Genomic DNA, 18,592 nt, shown 5'->3' on the forward strand with positions numbered 1-18,592 from the left:
GTCCCAGAAGGAGTGAGTACAACCACTCGGCGGAGTAAAGGACCAATAAACCACTCAATACATCATGCCATGCAATTATCACAATCATAGCATCACATGTCATACAAGCATTCATACACAACATACCATGGCATCATGCACATGTCATCATACCTCATGTACCATCATCATCATATAGACATCATCATCGTATCGTACACTTACCATCAACATGTCACATATGGCATCATCCTTACCATGCATCCATGCGTATAACATCATCATCATATCACATGTACCATCATCATTGCCATGCATCCATGCACATGTCATACTCATATCATTGTCATCATGACATTATTATATCACACACATGCCGTCCTCATCATATACATGACACCATCATACCATACACATGTCATCATCATAATGGCATCATCATATCACACATGTCATCATGCCTTATCACATATCATCATCATAATCATCATGCATATCATCATCATCATCATCATCATATCAGTATGCCATGTCATATATCATCAGTATCATCATCATGCATATCATTATCATCATCATCATCATATCATTATGCCATGTCATATATCATCAGCATCATCATCATGCATATCATTATGCCATGTCATAAATCATCACCATCATCATGCATATCATTATGCCATGTCATAAATCATCATCATCATCATGCATATCATCATGCCATGGGTGATCATCATCATGGTTTAATTTCCACTTTTAACTTTCAATTTGATCACCACATCATCCTTCCTCGGATCATCAATTTCATCTCATATTATACACTCGCATCCTATGTGAGAAAAACCTCTGGCATTCAGCCATTCCAGGCCATCGGGCATCCGACCCCCACATTCCGGCATCTCGCATCCCAAGCGGCATCACGAGGCATTCCCCTCGGGTAAGACCTCCGACGGGGCTTCCGGCATTTACACTCCCGGCCGGGCATCCCGCACCCCAATCCTGGCATCGCGAGGCATTCCCCTCGGGCAAAGACCTCCGACAGGGCTTCCGGAATTATGTACCGACATACCACCAGGTTTCTCCTGGAATTACGTACCGTATACAACCGGGCATCCCGACACTCCCGGGGAATTATCATCCGCCACATCAATCTCCTCATTGAACATTATTCATGTTCACCAATTTCGGTCTTAATTTAGCATGGCATATGATGTGATGGCAAACAAAGTCATATTCAGTATGGAATTCATACATGAATCTCAATCTATTGTCATGCATACATCAAGGCCCCATCATACATGCTACATGGTACAATTATTTATGAAATAAAATTTATGGAATTTATGCCAATTAAAATAATCCATTTATCATGCCCCTTTTTACATTTATTTAAATTCCAGCTTGTGCCATTTTCAAAAATATTAAATTTAATATCTATATCATTTTCAAAAATATTAAATTTAATATCTATATCATTCTCAAAAATCATAAAAAAAAATTAGGGCAAGAAATAAACAAGAAAATAGGATAATGATTTCATGCAAAATACATGGCCAAATAGAATTCCACACAAATCCATAATTCACACAAAAACAGCATATAATTTTCGGATGAAATCAGAATGCACAGTCTCGAAATAATTTGATTAAAATATCCATACGACCTCCAAAAATTACGAAATTTTACCGAATTACAGCCAAGACATTTTCGTACATCTTTCATGAAGACTTCCAAGCCAGATTATTTTTATATTAATTTCTACAGTCTCACGAAGCTTCTGGATCCATTACCGCATCGTCCAGTGCATGCTTCTCCGAAATACTGAGTTTTCACCTACCTATTCTCTTTTGTTTCCTCTGAAATTTGGATATGTTATACATAAAGATGTCCTATACAAGTTTCATGCAGAGATCTAAGTCAAATAACCAGAGTATAGTCGTCATTTAATTCCATGAAGTCTCGGGTGTCCCGAAATACATCTCCAGAATTACAGTCTTCAAGATCTAGTCGATTTACTAGGCTATAATTGTTCATTTCACTTCAAATTTGAGTATTTTGTATCTTAAGATGTCCCCTAAAACTTTAATGAAGAGATTGAAAAAATATTCTTAGCACAAATCAACATGCAACCACAAATCCAACAAGAGGTCAGTAAAATCGTTCCAGATCTGAGGTCTCCGTAGGATGAGAGTTTAACCCTTTAAATCTCCATCATTTTCCACAAAATTTTAGTATGTTATATTTCAAGATGTTAGCTACAAATTTCATGAAGAAATCAAAGCCAAAATCGGACTCTAAACATGCATGCAAGCTCTCACAACATTCTGTCTCAGGCGGATCTCACGAAATCAGCATGCATGGTCAAGAACAGCCACATTCTAGCTCCGATTTTTGCCTTCCCTATGATCCGAAACCTACCACAAACAAATCATACATGCACGGCACACATGCAAGGGTGGAAATCAGTCCCAACTTGCCTCAAAGACCAAGCGGACAGCGACACACGAACGGCACACCGGCGACGGACGGACGGCGTGCAGCGGCGACGGGCGAGCTCCTTCCTTTCTCTCTTCCTCTCTTCCTCTCTTTCTCTCTTTCTCTCCTCTCTCTCGGCACCTCTCTTGGACGACAACCCTCAACCATCAGCCACTCCCTCTCTCTCTCTCTTCCTTTTTGGTTGTATTTATATTGCATGCACCCCTTTCTTTGCATGGGGGACACTTGTCCCTAAGAAGGAGACAAGTGTCTCCTTTGCCGAAGACACTTGGAGGCCATGCGTCGGCAGCCCAATGGGCTTCATGGGCCGGGCCTCTTGGCCCACTTTAGGCCCATCTCACTTGGGCCTAAAGCCCAAACTTAAATGGCCCAAGTTTATATTTAATAATACATCTTAATCCTTATTTAAATAAATACCTAATTGCATAATAAAAAGGCCAAAAGACTTTGCAACATAGTTTAATAAAATCCAACCTGTAAAATTCATGGCCAAATAAATAATTTCCTCATCAAATAAAATCATTGGTCTCACATGGACATAGGATGCGTTTCCAACAACAATAATTATCCATTTATATAAATACCATATCATTCTTATTCACTTGGCCATAAATCTTGAAATCATAATTCAATAAACTCCTACTTATAAAACACATGGCCGTGAGTTATTTTTGGGACGCCACAAGGAATCTTTATTAGTACACGTTTTATGACATAAATCTTTCCCCAATTTACGCTGGTAAGGCCACGACTTTTAGAGGCTGAGCTCTCTGCATGCTGATCCCGAACTTGTCTTCCATGTTCATATTTTCTGGTGTGACACCATCTTCGAGCCTCCAATTAAATGAGTTAATTAGCGAACCCAGCATCAGATGTAACATTCTCGTGGCCAAAGGCAATCCTGGACAAATTCGCCTGCCACCACCAAATGGAACAAGCTCAAAATTTTTTCCCCGCAGATCTATATCAGATCCTAGAAATCTCTCCGGTACAAACTCATTTGGATTGACCCAAATGCTAGGATCTCTTCCTATAGCCCATGCATTGATAAGAACTTGTGCACCCTTTGGAATGGTGAAACCGCCTATTTGTGTGTCGGCTCCAGATTTGCGTGGGAGAAGAAGTGGAAAAGGTGGGTGAAGTCGGAAAGTTTCTTTTACGATAGCTTGTAAATACGGTAAGCGAGGTACATCGACTTCCTCCATCTGGTTGCCTTTGCCAATGACTTCGTGGAGCTCGGTTTGGGCTTTTGATAGCTTCTCTGAGTTGCAAAGCAGCTCAGCCATTGCCCACTCTAGAGTACTTGAAGTGGTTTCGGTACCGGCAACAAAAAAATCCTGTGGTGATCATTGCAACAGACATAAGAGCATGATAAGTACTTACGACGGAAAGATTTAGATTCATTTTTTGCATCAAAAGAAGTGAAACCAAGTACAACCAAGTTGAAATAGAGCAATGCTTTTGATTTCATATGGTTGCTCTATTTATGCTATGTGCTAACTAATCACACGACAAATTATACGAGAAACTATAAAAACAAGATCATCATGCGTGGCAACGGTGTTTTCCCCAAGTTAGACAATTACGACATGGGAATAAATATTGTTCTACAAATCAGATGGTAACAAAGAAAAGCTTGAATACCAGAAACAGATGCTTGACTAGAGAGATGTCCATGTCCTCACTCTTCTCTTCCATTACATCAAGAAGAGCATCCAAGACATCGTTGCTAGCAACTGAACCAGATTGCATCCTCTGTTGCCACCTTTTCTTGATGCGAACATCAAAGACATCAAACATTTTGCCAAAATGCAATTCCATCCGCTGCTTCAAACCCTGTGGATCAATCTTCTTTAGCACAGGAAAGTAATCTGCAAGGTTTGGCTTTCCAGCCTCAACCATGATTTGCCCCACCACCTCCTTCAACTCTTTAGCTGAATTTGAAGGGTACGTCATGTCCAATGAAAAAACCGTGTTCGACAGAGAGTTAAGGCTAGTCCTAAAAGCTGTCTCGCCAATGTCTATAACATCACCATTCTGCGCACATTTCTGAACGTAACAAACAAGCTCTTCCACTTTCTTCTTGCGAAGGTGCTGGTTGGAATCAAGTTTCTTATTCGACAATAGATGTGAGTTGAACATTTTTCTAAGGTTTCGAAGAGAGGCGAAATGGGCATCCAAGGCAAGCCCAATTGATCATGATTGTGGGCCGTGATGGTATCAGGAATGGTTCGATTCAAGAATAGAGCGTCGTGGGTTTGGAGGATTTCTTTGGCGAGTGTTGGAGAAGAAATGACAACCGTGGTTACAAAGCCGAGCTGAAGTTTCATTATGGGGCCATAAGTGCGAGCTAGCCTAGCAAGAGACTGGTGGGGAAGCTTTCCGAGTTCGAGAAGGTTACCGATGAGTGGAAGAGGCCACGGACCGGGTGGGAGGTTGGAGGGAGCCTTTTTGATTGTCGCTGCAACGAAAGAGAGAACTTGGATCAAACCCCACAGTAAGTGAAGGCACAAAATCAAGACCAAGTAATCCATGGCAGGCTTATGAGGCTTGCCTCTGTGACTCTCCAGAGGTGTATGTTCTTCTGTTTCTTCTGTTATATAATGGCCATTGTAGAGTTCCTATTGCATTTCTTTCTGCTTTCTCTAGAGCACTACCATCGCTTTCACTCAAGCCTAACTTGGAATTTGGCCCATCCGAATTTCCGTTAATTTTCCGTAGCATCTGAGTAGATTTTCTGTAAAAAATCTTGGAATCTTTGAAAATTTCTTGGAGGATGAGGCGATGTTCCTAAAATAGCTCATGACACGACAGAACTTTCAATTTTTGAAATCGGGTTCAAATTTGTGATTAATTTCCATTCGATGTGATTTTAGCGTGACTTAGTCTACTGGGTAACTTTTAGGAATTTTTGTGCAATTGACCTGTGATCGATTTATCTCGAGTCACAATGTACATCTTCAACACATTGGTGACTCTCGGTTGTCGTGAAAGTCTCGATGTTTCAATTACGGGTACCGAGTACCAAAACGATCACATAGCTCAGTTAAATCGACCTATCTCCGGTCTCTGATCAATTTCGACAATGCCGTAATGACCCTTGTAGATCAACATGGTCGAGCAGTCAATTCATGGTCAAATTCTCAAGTTCATTGCCTTTAGATTCCTTAATTGCTTCCCCAGATAGTCCAGTTATCTCGTGAGTGATCAGCTCAGAGAATAGCACTATAAGTGCATCGATGAAAGACCCAATTTATGTAATCGAAAACGAAATCTGAAAATTCAGGCTGTGACATAAGTTTTGCATTTTTTTGAATAACTGAACTAAAAGCAAAGAGGTCATTTAACGCTAGAATTCTTGTAGTTCATAGATATTTGTGTTTTCCTCGTTTTACATGAGTAAACGGATCGATTCAAAAGGTGGTTGACAAATGAAGGATGTGTTACTGGTAGATCCAAAGCAAGCAGGACCACTTCCTCTTACGGATCGATTCCAAAGGTGGTTGCTACGAATCTCCACTATTAAAGTCATGGACTGCAGACAAATAAAGGATGTGTTACTGGTAGATCCAAAGCAAGCAGGACCACTTCCTCTTACGGATCGATTCCAAAGGTGGTTGCTACGAATCTCCACTATTAAAGTCATGGACGGCAGACAAATAAAGGATGTGTTACTGGTAGATCCAAAGCAAGCAGGGACCAGTTCCTCTTACTCATGAGCCTCACTGCTGCGGCCTGCCTGCAAAGATTCATTGTAGTGGCGGTGCTAGAATATAGGTCTCAAGTTTGAATCCATGCACAAGACCCGATCCACATTAAAAGAAAATATAGACCGATCTGAATGATTTTGGAATCTGTAACAGAGGCACCAAAGTTGGTCAGAATATCTTCACCAACTATGTGAGGAAAGAAATCCCAAAATGTCTTTCCTTGTGGTTCCTTTTGGTGTTTTAGGATTTGGCCACACATTGCAGCTCCCATTTGGCCACGCATTGGAGCTCCCTTTTCAACTGAAATCGGAGCTGGTCAGAGAAGATGACGAAAAAGCATTTGGGTGGTTCTCATTCTACTCATTCTGTTAACTACACAATGATGGCTCCCACGTCACGAGTCAGGCTCTCTACCTGTAAGGAGAGCTCCGTTTTCATAATTGCAACAAGAGAGGAGCTCAGTATAAGAAAGTACAAAAGCGAAAGAGAGTAGCTCTGGGTTCTTAGCCGTGACACGAGCTCTCAGGACACGGTGATTTTTTAATGGAGAATCCTACATCCAACAGAGGCATTTTTTCGTGAGGCTAAACAATGTGGGTTGAGTGTAACGTAGGACTGCAAAACATTTAAGTGTGTAAGTGAATACAACCTTGTAACTCTCCTATTAATTAGTGACTCTAAGACCTCTCACGGTGGAGGGTTCACCCCACACAAGGTGGAGGGTTCACCTCACACACACCAAATGAATGAACTACAAGCCTATTTATAGGCAATTACAACCAACTTCAATAATGACATTTTTGACTTTTTCACCGTCATAGTACAGTTGCAAGACAAGTCATTTTCTTCTTCTCCAAGTACTCTTGCTGTCCATGTACTAGTTTTTTCTTCAGCCACTATTGTTAACTTTCATTCAAGTTTCTCTTCTTCACCGCCTTAGCCTCTCTTGTACTTCTTTTTTATCTTCTTCAATAAGTTCTTGATAGCTGGAGTTTGATGAAGAAACTTTGCCTCATGCTTTCCGCTACTTGCTAATGAAGAAAATGTGTTTCACATGCACGTAGACTTCTCTAGCCTGTTCTAGGATTTCTTCTTCAACTTGGCTTATGCTTGCTTGCATTCCCACATGAATCTTCTAGGTTCAACTAGCAACCACCATTCTCAACAATTCTAGACAATCTTCAACATGGATGTTGCTGCCAACGTTCTCGCCTTCATGATTAAGTTAATAGTTTCTAGACAGTTTTAGAGGAAATGGATAATAATTTCCAATAGCCTCACAGCTGCAGCTTGCCTGCAAAGATTCATTGTAGTGGCGGTGCTAGAATATATGTCTCAAGTTTGAATCCATGCACAAGACCCAATCCGCATTGAAGGATATAGACCGATCTGAATGATTTTGGAATTTGAGATTATTACATCATTACTTGAGGAGGTTTCTTCACTTGCAATTTATTTCTCCTTTTAGCTTATTTCCTTTATTAAAGAAAATTATCCAAAAAGTCCTAAACCTATTGTATCTTTGCCAATTAAGTCATAAACATTTCAATTTTGCCAATCAAGTCTTAGACTTTTTGACAATCCCTTCGACCAATTTTGATTATAAATTATTGATGTGGACTTCGATCATTCTATGTGGTATGGCCAGCATTGATGCGTATAGTTTTTAATAATACTGTAATTTTTTTTAATTTTTCTAATTTTTTTTTTCTTTTCTTTCATTTTATTTACTTTTTCTTTTTGTTTTTTTGGATTGAGGGTCAACGACCTCACCCCCGGTCTTAGGAGAGGGTCGTTGGCCCTTGCCTATGGCCGGTGAGGTTTGGTTGGCAACTCTTGCTAGCCATAGTCAAGGCGGCCGACCGACCCTTGCCAGCCTCAACCTAAAATATCAAAAAAAAAAAAAGGATAGTAAAGAAAAAGATTAAAAAGCCAACAAAATAATGAAAATACTATTAAAAATATTTACGTCGTAATGGCCAAGCCACGTTGGACACTTGGCGTCCACATCAGCAATTCTAGCCAAAATTGGCCAAATGGACTCAGTCGGTATAGTAATAAAATGTTTAAGACCTAATTGACAAAATTGAAAGGTTATGACCGAAGTGGCAAAAGTACAGTATTTTTCCTTCATTTGCCTCAAGGTGGTTCATCTTTCTTTAACTAATACTATCGTTAACTATAAGTCTTCTGACTTGATTTGTGAAACAAAAATACACAATATCCATGGCACATTATACATTACTTCTTTTTTTTTGGTTGTAAAAAGGAATATTATTTGTATAATAACTGGTCCAGCAAAAACCCCAAATGGGGCGTCAGTACAGATTAAAGCTCAAAGGCCAGGAGGTGGGGAGGCGATCCAGTTGGGGGGAGTGTATTTTGCCTTTGATTTCATGCGGCCCAATCTGCCACAGCGTTGGCAGAACGTGGGCAGAAGAGAAGGCCCACTTGCCGCAATTGCTGGAGAAGAATCTTGCATTTCGTCCAAGTCCCACGTGAGTCCCAGTTAAACGCATCCGTGTACTTCAAAGACTTCACGAGACTTTTGCTGTCAGATTCCACCGAAACCAAGCCCAGCTGCTTCTCTTTTATGTACTTTAGAGCTTTGAGCACTGCTAGGGTTTCTATCTGCAGAACTGGAGCCGCCCGAACGAGCTTAGTGAAGCCATCCACAAGGCTACTGGAGGAATCCTGGACAACGCAGGCAACAGCTCCCTCCATCGACCCCTCGCAGATCGACCCATCGACATTGAGCTTCAAGGATCCCACTGCCGGAGCTATCCAGGTTGAAGATGTCTCCTCTTCCTCTTCCTTTTCAGCTTGAATATGCATAAAACCCCATTTTTTGTAGCTATTTTGCTGAAATCGGGCCAAATCTACCACTTTACAGGCATCCGGTTTAGTACCTCAAAATATGTAGTTGTTGCGCTCCTTCTAGACCTGCCATAGGATGTTTGCGACCAATTCCAAGGACAGGAGGTTCGTGTTTTTCCTTATAAATCGTGCTAACCACTCATCAATTCGAGTAACCTCCTGTGCATTCACTTGTAGGTTGATTTCCGGGTGGCTCCATATACGTGCAGTCCAGGGATAGAGTAGATAAATATGTTCGGCCGTTTCCATCTTATGTCGGCAAAGGTCACATATCGGATTAGGTAAAAATTTTCTTTTCCATAGGTTCTCCTTGGATGGGATGGCATTTTGACAAACATTCTACATAAAAATCTTCACTTTAGGGCTGGTTCGCATCTTCCATAGAGCATTCCATAATTCTCGTGGTGTATGGTAGGAAAGAAGAGGGATGCTCCTTTGCAATGTTGGCTGATGCTCTATCTCTTAACAGATTATAGCCATTTTTAATTGAAAAAGATCCATCCTTAGTTCCTATCCATATCAGTTCATCATTTTTAACTTGACGATTGAGTGGGATTGCAAGGATTTCCTTGGTGGTCTCTTCATCAAAGAGGTTATTCACCAGTTGTTCATTCCATTGTTCCGCTTCAAAATTCATGAACTTAGAAACTTGTTGTGGATCATTTCTATTTGTTGGCCCTCCAATTAATCCTCTCTTCAACCATTTATCTGTTTTGATGTTGACATTTTGGCCATTTCCAATCGACCATTTCACTGAATCCGCTATGGCCTCCCTTCCTACAATTAAACTCTGCCACCCCCATGAAGGCTTAGTTCCTTTCTTAGCATGCCAAAAATCTTTTCTACGGAAATAGAGCCCTTTCAATAGTTTACTCAACAATGCATTTGGATTCTTGACCAACCTCCAAGCTTGTTTTCCCAAAAAAACCTTGTTAACAGTAAGTAGGTCTCTAAATCCCATTCCTCCCCGTCTTTCCTGATTTTCATGATTTCCCATCTCTTCCAATGCAGACCAGCTTTTGTTTCACTACTTTTCTACCATAAATTAGCTATTTTCTTCTCTATAGCCTTACAAATTAAAACTGGAATTTTGAAGATTGACATGGCATATTGATATAACGCCCGCACCACTGACTTTAGGAGGATTTCCTTACACGCTTTAGATATAATTTATTCCTTCCAGCCTTTCAATTTCATATTTACCCTATTTAAAATCCAAGTAAACATCTGTCTTTTTTATGCTCCCCAATCAGAAGGGATTCCCAGGTATTTGCCTGTCTTATCCAGCTCTAGAACCCTTAATTATCTTGTCATATTATCCCTTAAAGGTTGGGACATTCTCTACTAAAAAAGATACCGGACTTGTTTAGGTTTATAGCTTATCCTGAGGCATAACAATACTGATTTAGAATAGTTGCAACATTCTAACATTCCTGTATGGATCCTTCCAAAAAGAATATTGAATTGTCTACAAATAATAAATGAGTCAAAGTAGGGCAGAACCTATTCAACTTAATTCCTTTTATACTCCCATCCTGTAGAGCTTTACCCATCAAAGAAGACAAGCTGTTAGTCACCAAAATGAAAAGATAGGGTGATAATGGATCCCCTTATCTAATGCCTCTGAAAGGATTGAAGAAAGGAAGGGGTTCACCATTAAATTTAATGCTAAAAGTAACTATAGTGACACATTATATGATCCAATTTACCCATTTTGCACAGAAACCCATTTTCAGTAAGCAACCTTCTAAGAATCCCATTCTATTCTATCATAGGCTTTCTGCATGTCCAATTTCAACACCACTTGAAAATGTTTTCTCCTTTCCCTCATTTTCAATTGGAGTAATACCTCCTGCACAATATAAATGTTATCTTGAATCTGTCTTCCATTGACAAAGGCACTTTGTTCCCCTGAAATCAATATTGGCAGCCATCTTTTCAGTCTGTTTGCGAAGATTTTTGATATTATCTTATATGCAAAATTGCAAAAGCTACTAGGGCGATATTGATCAAGTCTTTCTAGATGTGGTATCTTTGGAATAAGAGTAATATGAGTTCTGTTTAGGGCTGGTTCTAATATTCCCGAATGAAAAAAGCCCCTAACTTCCTCAAAAACATCAGTTTTTATTAGATCCCAATGGTGTTAGTAGAAATTTCCATTTAAACCATCTGGACCCAGAAGCTTTTTGTTCACCAAGTTGAAAAATAGCAACATGAATTTCTTCCATGGTTACTTCTGCCACCAAACTTGCATTAATTTCATTTCCAATTAGTATTGGGCATTGATCTAGTACTAGTTGGCAGTTTCTTGGCCCTACCGTAGTGTATAACTCTTTAAAAAAGGAGATGGTGAGGTGCTGAAGTTGTTGTTTTTCCCTTATCCACTGCTCCAATGAGTTTTTCAGCATAGTAATTCGGTTTTTCTGTCTCATTTGAATAGTTGCTGCATGAAAATATTTTGTGTTTTTATCTCCCCATCACAGCCAATTAATTCGAGATCTCAAAGCCCATAACATCTCCTCTCTTCTCCATAAAGTTTCAATTTTTTCTTTTGCGAGCTTCATCCTATTTGATTCTTGATTCAAACTTGCACTATTTGTTAGGAATTGGAGCTCTTTCTTTAGGGCTAATATGCAAAGATGGCTGTTTGGGAACTTTCTCTTACTCCATTCTTTCAAGGCATGACTTACAGTTTGTAGTTTATCCTTCAAGCCTACTTCACAATTATTTTGAGATTGCCATGCTTGTTGAACTATTTCTCTGCATTCTCCATCTTCAATCTAGAAGGCCTCAAACTGAAAATCTATTTTTTTCTTTTCAAATTCAACACTGCTCAGCAATAGGACTATGGTTTGACCCTACAGCTGGGAGGGCGAACGCTTTAGCTTCCGAGAACATGAGCCTCCAATCTAGAGAACAAAACACCCTATCCAGCTTTTCCTTGACCATATTAGCCCTTGCTCTGTTGTTTGATCGGGTAAAAAGCACACACCCCTTGCAATCTATTTTCATTAACAAACAATCATGAATACAACTTTGTAAGGCCCGCATTCTCTAATTTTTTGCCATCATTTTGCCCACCTTCTCCCAATAATAAAGCACTTCATTGAAATCCCCTAAACAAACCCATGGTAGGCTATTAGTAAGACTAATCTGTCTCATCTTATCCCATAACTGTAATCTTTCCCCAAACATATTAGGAGCATGCACACAAATAGCCTACATTTTAGTTCGACTATCATGATCTTCACATATCAAGTTTATCATTTCTTGTAAACTAGATTCCACCTCTACATCAACTTCTTCATTCCAAATCACTGCTAGTCCCCCGCAATTCCTACCGGATTCACCACAAAAGCTGTATTTAAATTTCAACTACCTTCTAATACGAGAAATCATATTCTCTTTGTTTTTTTTTGTTTCCAATAACAGAACCATATCGGGCCTTTCATGAGCCACCATAGCTCTCAAATTTTGGACTATCAGTGTTGTGCCCAACCCCTGACAGTTCCAACATATAATCCTCATTTGTAACCCGGTGGCTTATTTGGGCTAGCCACCAAAGCCCATCCCATAGTTCCTTATGAAAGACTAATAGGAGTATCCTGCAGTTTTGCTTCATCAAAGTCCACCAACTCTAGAGGAGTTGAGTTATAAGGGGTGTACCTCTTTAATTTCTTTGCTGGTGAACTCTTTAAAACCCTGCTTTCCTTCTTTGATCCTCCTTTTTTTGTTGAGGATGATGATTTTTCAGCCGGCATAAGCTGCATTTATGTCTCTTCATTGTTCATTATACCTTTTCCTTTACCCTGGTGCTATTCCGCTTGGCAATTAGGTACAATAATATTCGCTTGTGCCCTGTTTTATGTTTGAGGTGTTGCTGTGGATTTTATTGCTGTTTGCTCACCAGTGAAAACTACTATTTGAGTGCTGTGGGCTGGAAGGTTACTTACTGCTTGTTCCTCCACCTCTTCATCCTCCTAGTCACCATAAAAGATCTGCCAAAATGGGCTGGTTACTTATTTACTTGAGCTTTGACCCCCAAAGTTGGTTTGAATAGGAGACACGGTTTTAACTGAAATTTTTTATTCCTTCGATGTTTGATATAATTTCGCATTATGTATGCTGAAGTACTGTACTGTATCATAAATCATTTTCACACACGAGGATGATAGCAAGAGGACACTGTGCATAAAATTGTGTAAATTCAATGGTTGGGTGGTTTCATGACCTGAAAATCACGTCATGGACATTTTACACGAGTAATAAGTGCCACAAAGTACTTGGAATTTTTCATTTTATTTGGCCAAACTTCTTGTGAATTTTGACATTAGGCCCACAATTCTGCATGATATTTTTCTGAGTCTTGGGTTGACTTGCATCATAGGTGGGTTCGTTGCACCAAATCATTGACCCCTCACGTCACTTTTATAGTCTAGGATAGGCGCAATGAAAGTAACATGAGTACCTTATGACAACAGTTGAAATAGCAACTTGAGCCTTGCATTCAACGTGCAACTTATTGTATTTAATTACCTAACAAATCCTTCTGGTGCACGTCACTAGGGAAGATCTACCATATGGATTACATTAAACATAAAAGTAATAAAAGCATTTCGTGACACTAATCAAAATAGCAACATGTTGAGAGAATTGGGCAACAAATCATCAAGAGTTAAACCCAACCCAAGATCAATATCTTCCCAAAAACTAAGCCAACCAAAATTGACTTAACTCAGCAACAATCGGCAGTATTTCTTAACAATACAACCTCAAAATAAGTAAATATAATGTTGAAATGATAATGAGACAACACCAACATCAACACTAAGATTTACGTGGAAAACCAATATGGGAAAAACCATGGACCGCCCAAAAACTTCCGCTAATCACGAAGAATAGTAGGATACACAAAGGTTCTTCTCTAATGATGTACTAGAGTCTCAACATCAATAATACAATAGCATTTCCATCACCATGAAGGTGGATTAACACATATGGAGCAAGAACACTCTAACCGCAATTGGAGAATTGAAGAAGGATCTCAACGAATGAAATTGATCAACTCGTAATGCTCAGTCTCAAAACCAACATATTGAAATTTGAGCCAATTCCAATAACATTTGGTTTTTGAATCGGGACCACAAAGCCCCCCCTTTTCTTCTCCTTGTCCTCTCTTGGTAAAGAATTCTCTCTTTCTCCTCTCTTCTTCAGTCCATGAACAAGCAGCCCCGCTTTCATTTATTCTTTTTGCTTTTTGACTTTCTTTTTGTTTTGTTTATGTGTTAGCTATGCCCCCATATAGGCGGACCCAACCAACAAATCTCCCCCTTTGCCTTGTGTGGGAAGTTCCATCATGCCTACTTTATTTTTACAAGAGTCAAGTTTCATCATGAATAAAGTTTGGTCATCATATCTGATCCATTCTTATTGTGTGGACCTTCCTAAGTAGGAAGAGTTTCTGTTTTACTTTCTCTTGGATCAAATGACAATTCACATCAATATGCTTCAATCATGAATATAACATTGCATTTTTGCTAAGAGAGATAGCACTCCTACTATTACTATACAAAACAACTTTGTCTTTGCTTCAAGCCCAGCTCTCGCATAAATTTTTTACATCCACAAGAGTTCCTTTCCTCCTTTGGTGATAGTGAATACTTTGCTTTAGCTGTAGACAAAGCAACACATTCTTGCAATTTTGATTGCCATTGGTATAGTTTGCATATGAGTAGCCACACAACTCAAACTTTCCATTTGCATAACATAAGCAGAATCTAGAAGTATCTCTAAAATACCTCAAAATCCATATAATAGTAGCCCGATACTCTTTACTTGGATTTGGGAGAAACTTGCTCACAACACTAACTGTATGAGCAATATCTGGTATTATACTATTGACACCTAAATTTTGGTGACTCAGTCATTTATTTATTACGTAAAAAATTAGGGATTAATTTTGAACCCCTAAACAAAAATATTAGAATTAAATTGCATAGCATATAGTTTTAGGAGCATTTTCTTATTATTATTCCGTTTTTATTGGACTGGCAACTGAATGGGTTCGACTTGATGGTTTTGCGCTCAAAGCCCACGGTAATGAAAATTCGGCTGAACTTGTCGTTCATGTAAGCCCATTATTCCTTTAATAAGGTTGAAATCGATATATGCTCTCCACGTGCGATACTTCAAGTTAGGAAATATAACGAGCAATATTAAGATGATCTTGAGAATTTGTATATATTCACGTGGTTGAATGAGAAAAGGAAAGAAAATGTCAATTAGAGGAAGTGGGTCGTCTGGAAAGTATAAGGAAATAACAAAGTGGGAAAGGAAATAATAAAGTATTGTTGATTTGATGAGTCACAAGAAAACAAAAAAAAAAATGGTAGATTGGCGAAGAGCAGGAGGAGTGCGCATGATGAAATAAAATACAGACGAAACTTGCTTCTCACGATTCGCAGTTGGAGCAATATTCAGTCAATAAAAGATACAGGAAATAAAGAAGAATCGGCTTATATATGCATGATATGCAAGGATCAGAAGAAGGAAAGTGGATTTTGGGGTTTCCTTTTACCAGCCCTAGCCGTTCCCCATAAAAGGAGAGGACCCTTTTGGTTAGCAAGGGAGAATCGCAGAGAACACATTAGAGAAAACAGGCGAGAATCGAGAGAGGAGAGGGAGCTTCGCCAAAAGCTCTTCACGGCCGAGACACCCTTTAGCCAGCGCCTCTCCTTGCTGAACAACGCCCCTGCGATCTCCACTGGTGCTACTGCTTCCCGAATGAGTTTGCTGTCAAAATCTTGACGCCAACCAGCGTCAACGAGGCACCAGACTTCGCTGCGTCAACTTGAACAAATCCAATGTTGGCGAGTCACAGAGTCTGGTCTTCGCGGTTCTGGTTCCCTTGAAGTGCAGCCCCAGCAAAGGAGTCCATGACGTCCACAAAAGAAACTAAGAGAAAGAGGCCACACATGTAGAAGACACGGCCACGAGAAAGCAAAATAGAAAAACAAAGAGGGAGGGTCGGCAATTCGTATCTTAGGAACACCATAGGGAGACACATTCGAAAAAGAAGGTTCATAAAGCAAGGAGAGCGACCAGCAAATGGTATCCCTTGGGGCCGCTATTCGTGTCCATCGAAGCCTGATTATCACGCCTTAAATCTCAGCAAAGCGCTTAGTCCAGCAAACTCCGGACGTTCTCGGCCATGACGCTGATGCGCTGCTCGTGATCCACTGTGCTGAGCCCCCATCACTGTTTGAGCCACGGAGCCTCGCCTTGCGAAGCGAAACGACGAGAGCCACCCTCGCTAACCCGTTGTGCCACATCCTCACTGTCGATGACATCACTTGCATTGTCCCTCATGGCCTGTCGCCCTTCACTATAATATATCGCAATACCCGCGACATTGGTAAGCTTTTGGTTCGAAGGATCGCCCAGGGCAAGCTCCAATGTCACAGAGGTTTTCGGTGTGGTGGAGTATGACTAGATCACCGCTCCCATCACCGATTCTCGTTGGTCTCGATCCAGCCATCTTGCTTGCATTGGTTTGACTTCCAGCAAGACTCGGCATGCGTTGGCCTCCTGACAAGTCAAATTAGCTTGCACTTGGCCACGTTTGTCAATTTTTTTTTTTTTTTTTGCAGTTTATATTGATGTTCTCTCACCTCATAATTCTCAGCTCCTGTCTATGTCCTCGGGCTAGACAAAAGGTGAAGTCCCCTTTGTCGCACTATTGGTGACCCGCAACTACCCGCAGCAAGATCACTGGCAACCCGTGCTCCCTCATCGTTCCCATCGTCAGAGTTTCAAGTGCGAGTCGGTTGCGACCCGATTGCGTTAGGCTTGAATTTGGAAATTATCTTTAAATTTAGGTAAGATACTCACGCCTAATTTATTTGCCGCCTAATATATGTCTATTAGTATATAACTTGCACATTTATAAGATATAGACATATTTTCCGATTAAGGTTATTTGCCTAATTTGCAACCGCACACTGGTTTTTATTTCATCTATAAGGCTTTAAATGGAATAATTAATCAAGTGGGAATAAAATGGATATTTTGATCTTTAAGGCTTAAGATCAATTTATCGATTTTATTAGCGAGATATTATTCATTGGTCTGAACGATATATGATGTCTTTGATGATTTTGGATGGCCTGTCTTGTTTTGATTGCTGAAATATGTTTGAGTTAGATTAGGTTCATATTATAATATTGCATGCTTTAGCATAATTTGCATATTTAGGCTAAGCATTTTATTTATTCTGAATTTTCGAAATAAAAAATACAAAAACATAAATTTAGGATGTTAGATTGTCGTTTCATTAGCTTAAATTGCATGTTTAATTATTTGACATTTTTTTAATTTCGAAATTAATTTAAAAAAAAAACAAAAATCATCATACATGTAGAATTAGGGCATCCTTTGGACATCATTGCACACTAGGATAAAATTGCATATTTCATTTTAAGTTTAGATCGATTTAGAAAAACTGCATCTTAGGTTAGAGATTGCTAAGTTAAGATAATATATTGGTTTAAATTAGGTTTAGCCGAACTAATCCTTAATATAAGTTGGATAGAATCTTAATTTAGCTACATAATTTTCATATTTTCTAATTTCAAATTTCATAAAAATACAAAAAAGTCTTAGGATAAATTAATTCCATTCTCTAGGATAGATTGCACATTTATTAAGAAAACACAAAAAAAAATATTATGTGCATGTCATTTAGAATTAGACTCATGAAATGCATGCCATTTAGTGATTGTTGCTAGGTCCATTTAATTAGAAATTACCTGTCATTAGAATTAGGTCATTTAGTTATATTGCATCACATAAAACATGACTCTCATTAATTAAATGGAAACAAAAAGAAATTGCGTGTTAATTAGAAATCATATCTTGGGTTGATGATGTGAATTCTGATCTTACATTGTAGATGCTTTCGTTGTTACAAGGTAAGTGCCGTAATTTATTCATTGATTTTCCTGGATGTTAAATTGGTGGTTTGCATACCTGTATGATCGCTTCACATGTTAGGGAAATGGATTTAAAATCAATCAAACTGCCTACAAAAATATTTTTGAAAATAAAAAGAAATGGTATCGAAAGGGCATTAGAGAAGTTTGGTGTAACCAAGTTCCCGTACCAAAGTCTTTGGTTCGTAGGAGTAAAATAATTCTCCCATTATTTTACTTGGGTGTCTAATCGATCTACCATAAACTGATTAGTGTCGACTTCTAGATAAAATCATTTTGCATGCTAGATAATTTGAACCCAAGTCGCGAATTGGTATAGGCTTGGGAGAGCCCGGGCTAAGTTAGACTTAGTAGTCCATTAGCCTAATCTTAGGTGGTGCACCCGAAATTTAGGTCGCGACATATACAAATCAGGACATACATTAAATTACCCATAGCCAATGTATAATGAATTTTCATCATCTCTTCATTGTCTTTTTCACTTGCAGGACACTCTACTCAACTTGAAATGGCTAGCAAGTAAAGTACTTATAGGTTTAC

General features: G+C 39.3%; 1 protein-coding gene and 1 long non-coding RNA gene across 2 annotated transcripts; one reads left to right on the forward strand and one right to left on the reverse strand.

Moving 5' to 3' along the window:
* Nucleotides 1-3,046: 3,046 nt before the first annotated feature.
* On the reverse strand, nucleotides 3,047-5,059 carry LOC104439177 (geraniol 8-hydroxylase). Its single transcript, XM_010052287.3, is given in 3 exon segments — nucleotides 3,047-3,812; nucleotides 4,120-4,643; nucleotides 4,646-5,059. Coding segments are annotated over 3 exon segments (1,494 nt in total). The 5' UTR covers nucleotides 5,010-5,059; the 3' UTR covers nucleotides 3,047-3,206.
* Nucleotides 5,060-8,723: 3,664 nt separating this feature from the next.
* Nucleotides 8,724-13,358, forward strand: LOC108960126. The gene is made up of 3 exons (XR_005550725.1): nucleotides 8,724-8,973; nucleotides 9,079-9,167; nucleotides 9,240-13,358. It is a non-coding gene; the product is annotated as an uncharacterized LOC108960126 (long non-coding RNA).
* The last annotated feature ends 5,234 nt before the right edge of the window (nucleotides 13,359-18,592 follow it).

The sequence above is a fragment of the Eucalyptus grandis genome, chromosome 1, assembly GCF_016545825.1.
Source record: "Eucalyptus grandis isolate ANBG69807.140 chromosome 1, ASM1654582v1, whole genome shotgun sequence".
NCBI classification, from domain to species: Eukaryota; Viridiplantae; Streptophyta; class Magnoliopsida; order Myrtales; family Myrtaceae; genus Eucalyptus; species Eucalyptus grandis.